Source organism: Triturus cristatus, chromosome 7 (assembly GCF_964204655.1).
Source record: "Triturus cristatus chromosome 7, aTriCri1.1, whole genome shotgun sequence".
NCBI classification, from domain to species: Eukaryota; Metazoa; Chordata; class Amphibia; order Caudata; family Salamandridae; genus Triturus; species Triturus cristatus.
The window spans coordinates 519,064,600-519,076,808 of record NC_140590.1 but is presented as its reverse complement, the minus strand read 5'-3'; the positions used below and the strand labels follow the sequence as shown (position 1 = coordinate 519,076,808).

Below are 12,209 nucleotides of genomic sequence, written 5' to 3'. Positions count from 1 at the left end.
TTTGTTTAGTAGAGGTAAGTCTAGAATCTAAATGTAATCTCGGTTTGGGCCTTTTTTCCATACAAGAAAATACAGAGTATACTCCTACTCCCCTTTGAGCGTATGGACCTCCTATATTGCCTCCTTTGGAAGTAGGGTGGAGACTTCGCTTTTTAGCAGCATCCCTTGGTGGCAAGAGAAATTTAAAGGTGGAACAACTGAAGCAGGGGACTTGAAGCATAGTGTGTTTCCATTCTCTACAATACTCAAGAACAAATTGTCGCTGGTGATGTTGCGCCACTCGTTGAGATGTTTGGTGATACACATGTTCTCAGAGAAAAAGGGTCTTATACCAGGGCCTTGCATTTCTTTAAAATTCACGCTGGATCCACTCGCAGAGAGGTTGGAGTCCGAAAAATGTCCACTACCGGTTGGAGAAAGCCTGGGACCAAAGGAAGTAATGGTCTTAAGAAGGACCTATGATGCAAGGTCTCGAAAATGACAGATGAGGTTGTAGTGGAGGCTGAAATACCAATGTTCAACTCAGCAGTCCCCCCCCAGCCCCCCCCCTGATGATTTTGTGGATGTAGACCATGTGCGCGGTGGCATGATTGAGACCTGCCAGACCTTTGGGCAGGTGTAAATGACTTAGTTCTGGTCCTGCGTCAAGTACTACTCCTTGTCTGTGATCTGGTTCTGCGCAGAGTAGCACTTTTCCTAGGTAACCTAGGTCTTGTTAGGGACCTAGGGAGGGTCGTCTGTGCCAAGCACATTAGAAGAGTTGTAGGTTGTGGAGTTGGCTTTGGAGACTGTGTCCGTAGAGGAGACTGTGAAGGAAAATATGTTCGCGAATATTGAGAGTACGGACTGTGTGGAACAGGCCACTTGCAGACACTTTTTAACCCTTGTGGAGAGGGGCGAACAGGTATCTGAGGAGTCTCAATCTGTCTCCATGTAGAGGAGTGAGGAAGGTGCTGAAGATGGCACTGAAGCTTGTGAGACTTGTCTAGAGAGGGAGAGGTCAGCCTCTACACCATACAGTGCCTATATCCCCTGACTAAGACATCTGCTTCTAAATCAAACCGCACCTAGTTGCAGCTGACAGACTCTCGGTGACCTGTGTCTGGGCGTTGAACGATGCTAAATGAGTCCCCTTATGGCTCGACAATAGCCGGCTGCCGAAGTTTCTGTTGGGTGTACCTGTTTTGACGTCAACCGGTGGAGACCGGTCGTCGATGGGTGCTTCTTTATGGCAGATGTGTTGATGTCGAGCGACGATGAGACAATAGGTTTTCCGTTGACATGTATTTACACCTAACGAGACCACCTCACCGTCAATGTAGATTCAGGTGAAGAGTCTCTCGAAATAGGTTTTTGACGTTCAGTCGTAGACGGCGGTTTTGTAGGCAAAGTGTGTCTTGAGGTTGAGGGCACTTTTGACGTTGATGCAGACTGGGAACAAATAGGCATTTTCCTACCTCTGGATACTGATCTTGTTTGTCATTCTTCTCACCGGTCAGGAGATCTGCCTCTGGAAGAAGCCTTGTGAAGAGAGGGAGCCTTCTTGGAGGGATAAGGAAGAGGTCCTCCTGTTGATTCTGTTTCTCCCCTCTCTTGGAGACCATGGGGACTATTTTCTCTCGGTCTTTTAAAGTTCTTTTATAGAGTTTCTGGCAATATTTGCAAGACTCGGGCAGATGAGCATCAGGTAGACATATGATGCAGACTGAATGGGAGTCAGTCTGTGCCTTCTGTTTTGCCTCAGGCAGGGCACTTGACAAAAAGATGTTGAATACAGCACAAAGTTATTTTTTACAGAGCAATATTTGACAAAAAGTTGAAAACTTTGGGTAGTTCCCAAATTTAGGTAGAGCTGCTCCCATATTGAGAACCCTGCAACACAAGCGTCCCGATCTGCTTCCTATTGTGCATCATTTATTCGGCACTTTAAGCCTGAAAGGTTATTGTTTTGACTTGTACTGGGTGCTCCTTTGTGTCTGGACAAAACTATACCTCTCTGAAGAGCTCTGAGAGCGGAATACGTGTCAGAGGTTGCTTTTATGAATTCCAGGTTGGCTTGGATGTTATTTTACCAATTCAAAGCTGCAATACTGTGCCTGGAGTAGTAAAAGGCTTTTGTCATTTTACAGTTCGGCATGGATAGCACGCTTCAAGATTATACTGTATAAATGGCGAAATGCTTTGTCCCTTTCTAGCTAAGCTAGGATGGCAGTGTGCTAATCCTATACTTAAAGACTGATAGAAAAACAGACATTTGAGGTGAGCAGATTCAGTGTCGCTGGTGTTGCAGGGTGCTCTATTAAGGAGTTGCTCTCCACCTAAATTTGGGAGCTACACAGAGTTCTTTGCTTCCTATTTTGCATAATTTATTCGGCACTCCAAGCCTGAAAGGGTATTGTTTTGATAGATATTTAATATGTACTCTGGGGTCCCTGCACATAGGCGGGAATATTCAGTGCCTAGGACTACTGATGAGGATCCCTAGGAAGTGAAGTGTTATTTGGGCCAAATTTGATCCTAAGGTGACAGTTCCAATCGGGGAGCACCAAAGTCCAAGCTACAGGGACTACACCGCTCCCAAATTGAAACTGCTGTGCTAAATTTATTTGCCTTTAGCTAGGAATCTAGAAACTGTTCTGAGCGCCAACATACCCAATGAAGAGCTGGTTCTCAGACCGGATATTCGGTGTCACCTATATAATACTAACAATAGGCCTGGATGCCAGTTGGTGCAACCGCTCCTCATCATTGGCTGGATGAGGGGAGAGATGAAAAGACGGGAAGAGGATTTAGATTATTCCAAATAGAAGGAGTCACATCTTGGGGAGAAAGCATTAGTCAGTTCCTTTAAGGGATCGAACCAAAATAGGGGACTTAAAGAGTTGGCTGATCCGGGAGACATAGAAAAGCAGACAAGGCTGCAATGTACCACTTCATGGTGCCCAACACACAACCCTGCTGGGCCAAAAGGAGTGTAAACTGAAGTATCTCGGACAGACTAGCCCTCAAGGGGTCCAGATGTTGCTCAGCATGCCAGCGACAAATCTGTTCCACGTCGCATATTCAGCAGATTACATGGAGGGGTGATGAGCAGAAAGGATCATGTAAACCACATCTGCAGGCAGCTGCAATAACCTCATGTGTCCCCATGCAATCTCTATGCATGAATGTGTACATTCTGGAGTCTGGGAGCAGAACTCTCCCTTCTGACAGGGAGAGGACATCAGCCCTTTAAGGAAGGACAGTAGGGGACACAGAGGTGCAGGAGGTCTTCATTCCACACCATTCTCAGCCAGTCTAGATAGATGTAGATTAAGTGGACCCAGTCTTGGTGAATCTTTGTCAGAAGCCAAGGAACCAGGGGCATGGAAGAAAACGCAGAGTGAATTGCAAAAGGAAAATGCTACTTACCAGTATGCATCTGTTCTTGGCATGTAGAGCTGCAGAGATTCACACTTTGTGCATAGATCGCCATCTGGTGTTGGGCTCGGATGCTTGCACCTTGTTGTCTTGGAAGAAGTCTTTTGTAGTCATGAGATAGGCGACTCCTCGCTTGGACGATAGTGCGCATGGGCATCGACTTCATCCTCAGATTGTTTTTCGCCATGATGGGAAATGATGGAATTTGTAAGAAACAGAAAAGATGTCCATGTGAATGTATCTAAGTAAGATAATACTGGAACAGATCCAGGTTTCGGGGAGGTGGGTGGGTGTGTGAATCTCTGTAGCTCTACATGCCAAGAACAGATGCATACTGGTAAGTAGCATTTTCCATTCGAGGCATATGAGCTGCAGAATGCACACTTTGTGCATAGACTGTACAGCAGCGTCTCCCCTAGTGGTGGTGGCCTGTATCGGTTACAGTAGTTTGAAACATTGTCTTAAGAACAGCCTGACCTACAGAAGCTTGTTGCTTCGCTTGCACATCTACACAATAGTGTTTGGTGAAGGTGTGTGTAGTAGACCATGTTGCTGCCTTACAAATGTCTTCTAGGGGAATGTTCCCTAAGAATGCCAAGGAAGCCCCTAGTTTGCGAGTTGAATGCGCCCTAGGGGGAATTGTTAATGTACGTTTTGCCTTTTGGTAGCATATTTGAATGCATTTAACTATCCACCTTGCAATTTCAGCTTTGGAGATGGGGCTGCCCTTATGAGGTGGAGAGAAAGCTACAAACAGTTGTTTCGTTTTTCTGAAGGCTTTAGTCCCGTTTATGTAGTAAAGCAAAGCTCTTGACGTAAAGCGTGTGAAGAGCTCTTTCCGCTACCGAATCAGGGTTTTGGAAAAATACTGGTAACTCTACTGATTAAGATGGAAAGCAGAGATTACTTTGGGAAGGAATTTTGGATATGTCCTGTTACGATGTATTTGTAAGAATGGCTCTTGTATGGTTAAAGCCTGGATCTCACTTACTCTCCTTAGAGAGGTGATTGTGACAAGGAAAGCTACTTTCCATGTAAGGAATTGTAATTCGCATTTCTGTAATGGCTCAAATGGGGGACCCATGAGTCTGGTAAGAACAATATTTAGGTTCAACACTGGAGAGAGTGTCAGTCTTGGTGGAATTATCCTTTTAAGGCCTTCCATAAAGGCTTTGACAGCAGGTACTCTAAATAATGACAAATGTTGTCTGTTTTGTAGGTAGGCAGTAGGGGCGGCCAGATGTAGTCTTATAGATGACTATGCCAGATTGCATCTTTGCAGATGCAGCATGTAGCAAATGATGTTTTGAATTGAAGCATCTAGCGGGTCAATTGTGTTATTGCAGTAATTGATGAATCTTTTCCATTTAGCTGCATAGCAAGCTCTTGTAGTGGGGCGTCTGGCTTCTTTAATAATATTCATATATTCGGGTGGAAGGTTGAGGTAACCGAACTCTAGGATTTCAGGAGCCAGAATGCTAGATTCAGTTGAGCTGGATCTGGGTATCTTATCTCTCCATGGTTCTGCGCAAGAAGCGTTGGGGAGGGACGTAGTTTTTTTGTGTGGAACTACTGAGAGTTCGAGTAGTGTTGTGAACCATGGTTGCTGTGCCCATGTGGGACCAACCAGGATCATCTTGAGAGACTGCTGTTTGAGCTTGCGTACTACTAGCAGAATGAGTGGGAGTGGCAGAAAAGCGTACGCAAATCTGCCTGACCAGTTCATCCAGATCGCATTGCCCTTGGACAACGGGTGTGGGTACCTGGCGGCGAAGGTTGGGCATTTTGCGTTTGCGTGTGTGGCGAACAGATCTATGTCTGGGTGGCCCCTCATGTGGAAAAAGGCTTGCAGACCTTGGGGATGAAGTTCCCATTCGTGTATATGCAGAGTCTGACGACTCAACAGATCCGATCAGAATTTGATTGTTCACTCTTGGAAGATGTTCTGCCAGAAGACACATGTTTTGTGGAATGGCCCATCTACATATGCTTTGCGCCAGTTGAGACAGCTGCAACGAGTGTGTTCCTCCTTGTTTTTGTATGCAATACATTGCTGTCATATTGTCGGTGCGGACTAGGACAGTTTTGTGGAGGAGATTTACTTGGAATGACTTTAGCGCTAGTAATATCGCTAGTAATTCTAAGTGGTTGATGTGGAGCTGTTTCTGTTGAGTGGTCCACTTGCCCTGAATTGTGAGGTTTAGGAGATGGGCTCCCCAGCCTGTGAGTGATGCGTCCGCTGTTAGCACTATCAGTGGAACAGACTCTAGGAACGGCCACCCTCTGGAAAGGTTGTGCGTGTTCCACCACTGCAGAGAGCGATGTGTGCGGCCGTCCACCAACACCAGATCTGTAAGTTGACCTTGAGCCTGGTTCTACTGCTGTGCTAAGCCTTCCTGCAAAGGGCACATTTGAGGTCTTGCGTGAGGTACAATGAAAATGCAAGAGGCCATCATTCCTAGGAGTTGCATAAACACTCGGGCTGGAAGCGAGTGTTGGGGCTGAAATTTGGTGATGAGGGTTTTGCATACTGGACATCCTGGCTGGATTGGGGTATGCTATAGCTTTGTGTCTATTGTGGCTCCTAGGTACTGATGTAGGTAGGAGGGTTGAAGGTGTGACTTGGTGTAATTCACTGTGAACCCCAAGCTGTGTAACAGCTGAATAGTTTGAGAAGTGTGGTGAACACATTGGTTGTATGACTTGGCTTTTATCAGCCAGTCGTCGAAGTATGGAAATACATGGATTTGCTGCCTTCGCAAGTGCGCTGCTACCGCAAGGCACTTTGTGAACAGTCTGGGTACTGTGGTCACCCCGAATGGCAGAACTTTGAACTGATAGTGTTGGCTGTCCACTGTGAACCTTAGATATTTCCTGTGAGCAGGGTGAAAGGAATATGGAAGTAGGCGTCCTTGAGGTCTAGTGTGGCAAGGAAGTCGCCTTGTTGAAGCAGTGGAAGGACTTGTTGAAGAGTGAGTATGTGAAAATGATCTGATTGTATGTTAAGATTGAGAGGTCTGAGGTCCAGTATTGGTCTTAGAGTACCGTCTTTTTTGGGGATGAGGAAATACAGGGAGCAAACTCCTGTTCCCTGATGCTGTAAGGGAACTAGTTCTATTGCATGCTTTCGAAGCAGTGAGAGAACTTTCTGTTTCAGGACCGTCAAATGTTCCGTGCACATGACATTGTTTGGGCAGTATGTTGGGGAGAGTTGCAGTAAGTTCCAGGCATTAACCATACTGGATAATTTGTCTTACCCACTTGTCTGTAGTGATGGAATTCCAGACAGGTAGGAACTGTGAGAGTCTCCCTCCGACCAGAGTGGAATGGTCTGGAGGGAGTGGAGGGAAGTCACTGTTTATTAGTGGGAGAGGCGCGGGTGGTGTTGTTACCTCGGCCTCTACCTTTGTTATTTCCCCTGTACCAACCTCTAAAATATCCCTTGTTGGGGGATGTTTGAGTGGGACTTTTATAGGAGGAAGAAGCAGGGTCTGTACTGATGTTTTCGGATGCTCCTGTATAAAAGGAGCGTCGAAAGTAGCCACGTGTAGATGGAGACTGTAATGCTCCCATGGATTTAGCAGTCTCCGTGTCATTTTTCATTTTTTTTTTTTTAAAGCTGTATCCACAGCTGGGCCAAAAAGTTGTTTGTGATTGAACGGCTGATTGAGGATAGTAGTCTGCACTTCTTGTTTGAACCCAGAAATGCACAGCCAGGCATGTCTTCTTAGTAACACACTAGTGTTGATAGATCTAGATGTATCAGAAAAATCAGTGAATATGCTATCTTTATCTGCACATCAACATAAGTACATAAGCAGTAAATGTTACAATCTTTCAATTGCATTCAATTTCGTATGGGTGTTCACGTGGTGCCAAATACTCACCCACCTTGAGTATTACACTTTTAGACCTACAATAGTAGGCTAAATACAATCTACTATCACAAGCACACCAGAAAACATTTCCTGTAGAGTTCCTTAGTCAATACAAATGTGTTATAACCAATGGATTCCAAATCATTTAGTCCAATTCCATATGTGCTATTTTATGCAAATAGTTTGCAGACAATTATCAGTATCCAGAGAGTGTGTTCCGTTATCACTTTATTTCATAAAAAAAGGGATGGATCTAGATGCGGTGTTTGCTGCATCAAGGGCACACATAATTGATGCATTTGTTATTAATTTGCCCTCCTGGATCAAATCATTAGCGTTGTCTTTATATTGGTCAGGCAAATGCTGCATTAGGGTTTCAAGCTCGTCGTAATGAGCCCCATCGTAACTGGCAAGTAATGCCTGCGCATTAGCTATCCTCCAGTGATTAGCTGCCTGGGCGGCAACTCGTTTGCCCGAAGCGTCCAGTAATTTAGACTCTTTGTCTGGAGGTGGAGCATCACCGGAGGTCTGAGAGTTGGCACGCTTTCTAGCATTGGTCACTACCAGGGAGTCTAAGGGAAGTTGGCCCTTAATGTAGGTGGGATCATTAGGGGTGGGTTTATATTTTTATCAATCCGAGGATTGAGAATTGTAGCCCTTACAGGGTCTTTAAATATCTCTGGGGCATTTTTAATGACACCTTTAAACATGGGTAAAATTTGTACTGTCTTTTGTGACTGTCCAAAAGTGTCTATTAGGAAGTATTCCTCTGTGGGGTCCGAATGCATTTGAACACCATGGTACTGGGCAGCCCCATCAATGAGCTGACTAAAGCCAATATTGTCATCTGGGGGAGATGGCTTTGTTGGATATGCATCAGGATCAGGAAGGTCTGGGTCATCATAGTCATCCCATGTGTCAGGGTCAGTAAAAGGATCATTGTTGCCTCCCCCACCCCCTAAATCATCATCAACCTGTGGTGGTGAATATGGGGGGGGGGAAGTATGGGAGATTTGGGAGGAGAGGAAGGTTTAGTAGGAAGAGCAGGAGAAGAGGGTCTTAAGGGTGAAGTTGCACAGTCTCTTTTCTTCACAGGCACCTCAGGGATGTGTGGGGTGTCCAATTTCCTCTTCTTGTGTGGAACGCATACACAAGCTACGTAGTCAACTGAACTATCTATTCATACAATGTGTACGGCACATTTCAAGAGACCTCCAGGATAGGCTAAAAATTACTAACCACGTATATCAGACTTGCATTCTGCTATTAAGCTTCTTCACTAAAATGTATTGTAGTAGAAGGGAAATAAACACAGAAGTACAACAAACTAAGAGAATAGGAGAGGTTTACTTATGACGAAAAGAATTAAAATTGATTAGGTGCTAGTGTTCGAAAACTGGCCTCTCTCTTCTAAGACCAGAATCAATAGATGATAAATTGACATTTCTTTGATCGAATTTAGAAGAAATATTTTCCTACCTATTTGGGCTTTGCTGGGATGATGCAGCAAGCCTACCCCTTGCAGAGGAGGGGGGCTTCCCCCAGCTTGGCCAGTAGTTTGTACTGGGCTTGCACAAGTCAAGGCCCCTGTAGGCAGTGGCTGTCCTCTCTTTAACAGTTGTTTCTGTTCTTGCTGGCGGAAACGTGGAGGTACCTCACGGGGCAGGTAACGGGATGCGACTGGCTGCTGGCTGTTAGCACATAAACGCTTGCCATTGCTGCTGTTGGTAATAGTGCTGGTGGAAGTGCTGGTACTGATACCGGCAGGTTGGGGCTGGCTTGAACTGGTCTTAGTAGTTTCTGGCACTGTGGAGAAAAGGAGAACAGTTTGATCAAAAGAAGCAGAATAAAACCAACATAAATGACGGATAGTTGGATCCTGCAGGTGAAGATGGGATCTTTTAGGTTATAGACTCCATAATGGTCGTATAATATTTTTTTTTTTTAGAAACACGATTTTGAGATCCTAACATTAACAAGAACCTAATCTCTGACACCACCTAACAGAGTTCACAAGCACATGTTTTTGAGGTAGGCCAGAGAAAATAACTGGCAATTGTCCTCAAGGCATGGTCCTTTCTCGACACCTGCATTGCATTTTGAAATGCTACAGTTATCATTGCAGACAAACAACAATAAGAAATTAAATGCTTAGGCATATGTACATTGTGGCAGCTATTTGCACAATGAGTGGCAAATAATTACTTTAGATTTTAATGGGGTTTTTTGTGCAATATAGGTAGAATATATCAAATCACAAAATCTAACATGAAATGTATTGGCTGCACAATTAATATAGCAATTTCACAACAAAAATCGAAAAAGTTGTAACAGATGCACAGAATAGTCTGAGGTTCAAAATTCCCCTTATTTCTTTAGAAAATAGAATCTGGGAATATTGATAGTGGTGGTTGAAAGGTAGGGAAAATAAAATCTATACACAATCTGACCTGACCAGTCTTGTTCAAAGCACAGAATGCTTTCAATTACTGAATAACAGGATCAGAATCCCTTTGTCGTCCATGACCAATTTTTATAGCGAGATGTAGTACCTATTAACACAATGTACTCGCTATAAAGGGCTTTATGCAACCTGGTTTATATACCTCACATCATGCCACAAGCATCCCTTCATATGTACTACATCCCTGAACACTTAATATGGAATAACTAAGCCCTTGAAAACAAAAACGACTCTCCATAATCTTGTTCTGTCTACAAAAAGTGAAATCTATTTTCAGGAAAAGAATCATTATCACTGACCACACTGACTCACTTGACTGCTGTCACACAAACCCATATTGACCTTTAAGACACATCTACACCATTAGCTGTCCACAAAACCATGCCACCTTTCCACTTGCACCCTTAATTTATCATCGAGGCGACCTTCCTCCTTAAATCCCTCACAATAATTCCAATCCCACTGCAGGACTCCTTGCTGTCCTCCTTGGAAAACATTTGTGATTCCTAGTCCTCTCACCTTGCAAGCTAAAAATTGGGTTGGATCCTTATCACCATATCTGCATTCATCTCTCTCCCCATATCCAAATGCACCAAAACAAAATATCATGTGAACCAGAACAAACACTGGACACATTTCATTTGAACAAAAAACAAATCCAGACCATCTTGCACTACCTTTAGAAAACCGGTCTGCTTTTAATACAAACACCATATGTTGTTCAATATGGCGTTTGTATTAAAAACATGAAATAAAACATTGGGATATAGTTTTCTTTTGGCCTGCTTTGCCCTTTTTTGATCCAGAGAGACAGATACAAAGTTGCTCATCCTGTTAACGCTCTCAGGTATGTAGAAAACAAGGACCCTCTTAGGGTCAAGATGGTGGAGCTGCTCCTCTTCTTTGGAGAGGTGTGGCGGAGCATAAAACACCGCCATGATGATGGATTGCCCAATTTCAGCAGGAATGCCGTTTTTGTCTGGAGGTTTGTCTGGGAAGAAGTATGTGTAGGTAAAAAAAAAAGTTCTCATTCAAGAAAGAAAGTGAGTGGTCTTAAAGCAGTACCATGGCACTCTACTGGATCAAGTAGAGGGGACACGCAGCCCTGTAAATCTCTTTCCACCTCAAGGGTTCCTGGAGTCGCCGACCACAGGACTCTTGGGAATTGGCAAGGAAGGAACTAACCCTCGATCACTGAATGAGCCATCATCCCATAAACTCACTTATTTCATAATCATTGGACTTATTTTTCTAGTTGAAGTTGAAATGCCCATATTATTGACCCACTCCTCCCATAGCCCCCAGAATCTAATTCTTTTCTTTGAACTACATAGAACCACTTGCATGTAACATGAGGACCAGTGAACTCTTTGCTCCATTTGAATATAGGGGATGGGTAAAAAAAGCTGGTCCTATATGCCGATGATTTTCACGAGGGAATCGTCAACAATTCTGCCAAGGTTGGAGCAACTTCTGAAGGTATCTGGTTATCTAATTAACTCACAAAAAACAGAAATTGTGTCATGGAATTTGCAAACCAGTTCCCCTTTAGCTCAGCAGCAAATAATTAGGCATTCAAATTACTCAGGACATTGATAAATTGGCACAGGCTAATTTGGAGGTAAAAAGAAAATATTTCAAATCCCTATTAAGATTATGGAGCAACCTCCCATTGTCAATTCTTGGCCGTTCCAATCTCGTCAAAATATACAGAGTGACATAAAACGTTTTCATTGGTCCAACAAAGGGGTCAGGATTGCATTGAAGAAATTAAGATGTGCAAAACTAGATGCGGGTAAAGCCAGTTCCGACCTTCATTTTTATAGTTGGGCCTTCCATTTTAAGAATGTGAGATCTCTCTTATTTGATTCTTCTGGTTATCCTCCCTTTCTCTTAGCTATGTCAAAAAGTGTTTCTCAGGGGGGAGGGGGGTTAAATTCAAATTTGGACAACCTAAGTATTTAAAAAAAGTTAAACTGAAGGTTCTAAGGCTCTTCAAGATAGTGGACTGGAATGTGACAGAGAATTACAAAGGGGTAACAGTGAATAACAAGGATTTTTTTTTCACAAAGCGGTTCTGAGTGAAAGCAAAAATATGACGAGAGCAATGTTTTAGTTGTCTATGTCACTCAGTATTCCAAGATGAAAAACATCCAATCTGTTCTCTTTTTACCTATGTTTAATTTTATATTATACCACACAAATTTTAATAGAAGCTGTGGCAACAAAAATAGCACTTCCGTTGCAAGTGGTGCGTCTCCAATTCATTACCCAGCTGCAACAGGTGCTGCCGCTATCATCACAAAAATACATTCAAATCAATAGTTTGAAGTGTGTTCATTTAAATGAGCTGGGGGGGGGGTTCAATTCAAATTTGGACATCCTAAGTATTTAAAAAAAAGTTAAACTGAAGGTTCTAAGGTCTGCCTGTGAATTATGGTTCCAGC

At 43.6% G+C, this 12,209-nt stretch overlaps 1 protein-coding gene across 9 annotated transcripts in view; it reads right to left on the bottom strand.

Moving 5' to 3' along the window:
• Window positions 1–12,209, bottom strand: part of TNRC6C (trinucleotide repeat containing adaptor 6C) — an 854,353-nt gene that overhangs the window by 582,520 nt on the left and 259,624 nt on the right. For 8 of the 9 annotated variants that reach the window (XM_085616884.1, XM_085616886.1, XM_085616885.1 and 5 more), the window contains exon 4: window positions 8,778–9,104. The exons of the other annotated variant lie outside the window; for it this stretch is intronic. In XM_085616884.1, the coding sequence (XP_085473010.1) occupies window positions 8,778–9,104 (327 nt within the window). The remainder of the gene's footprint in view (window positions 1–8,777; window positions 9,105–12,209) is intronic. 9 annotated transcript variants of the gene reach the window in all.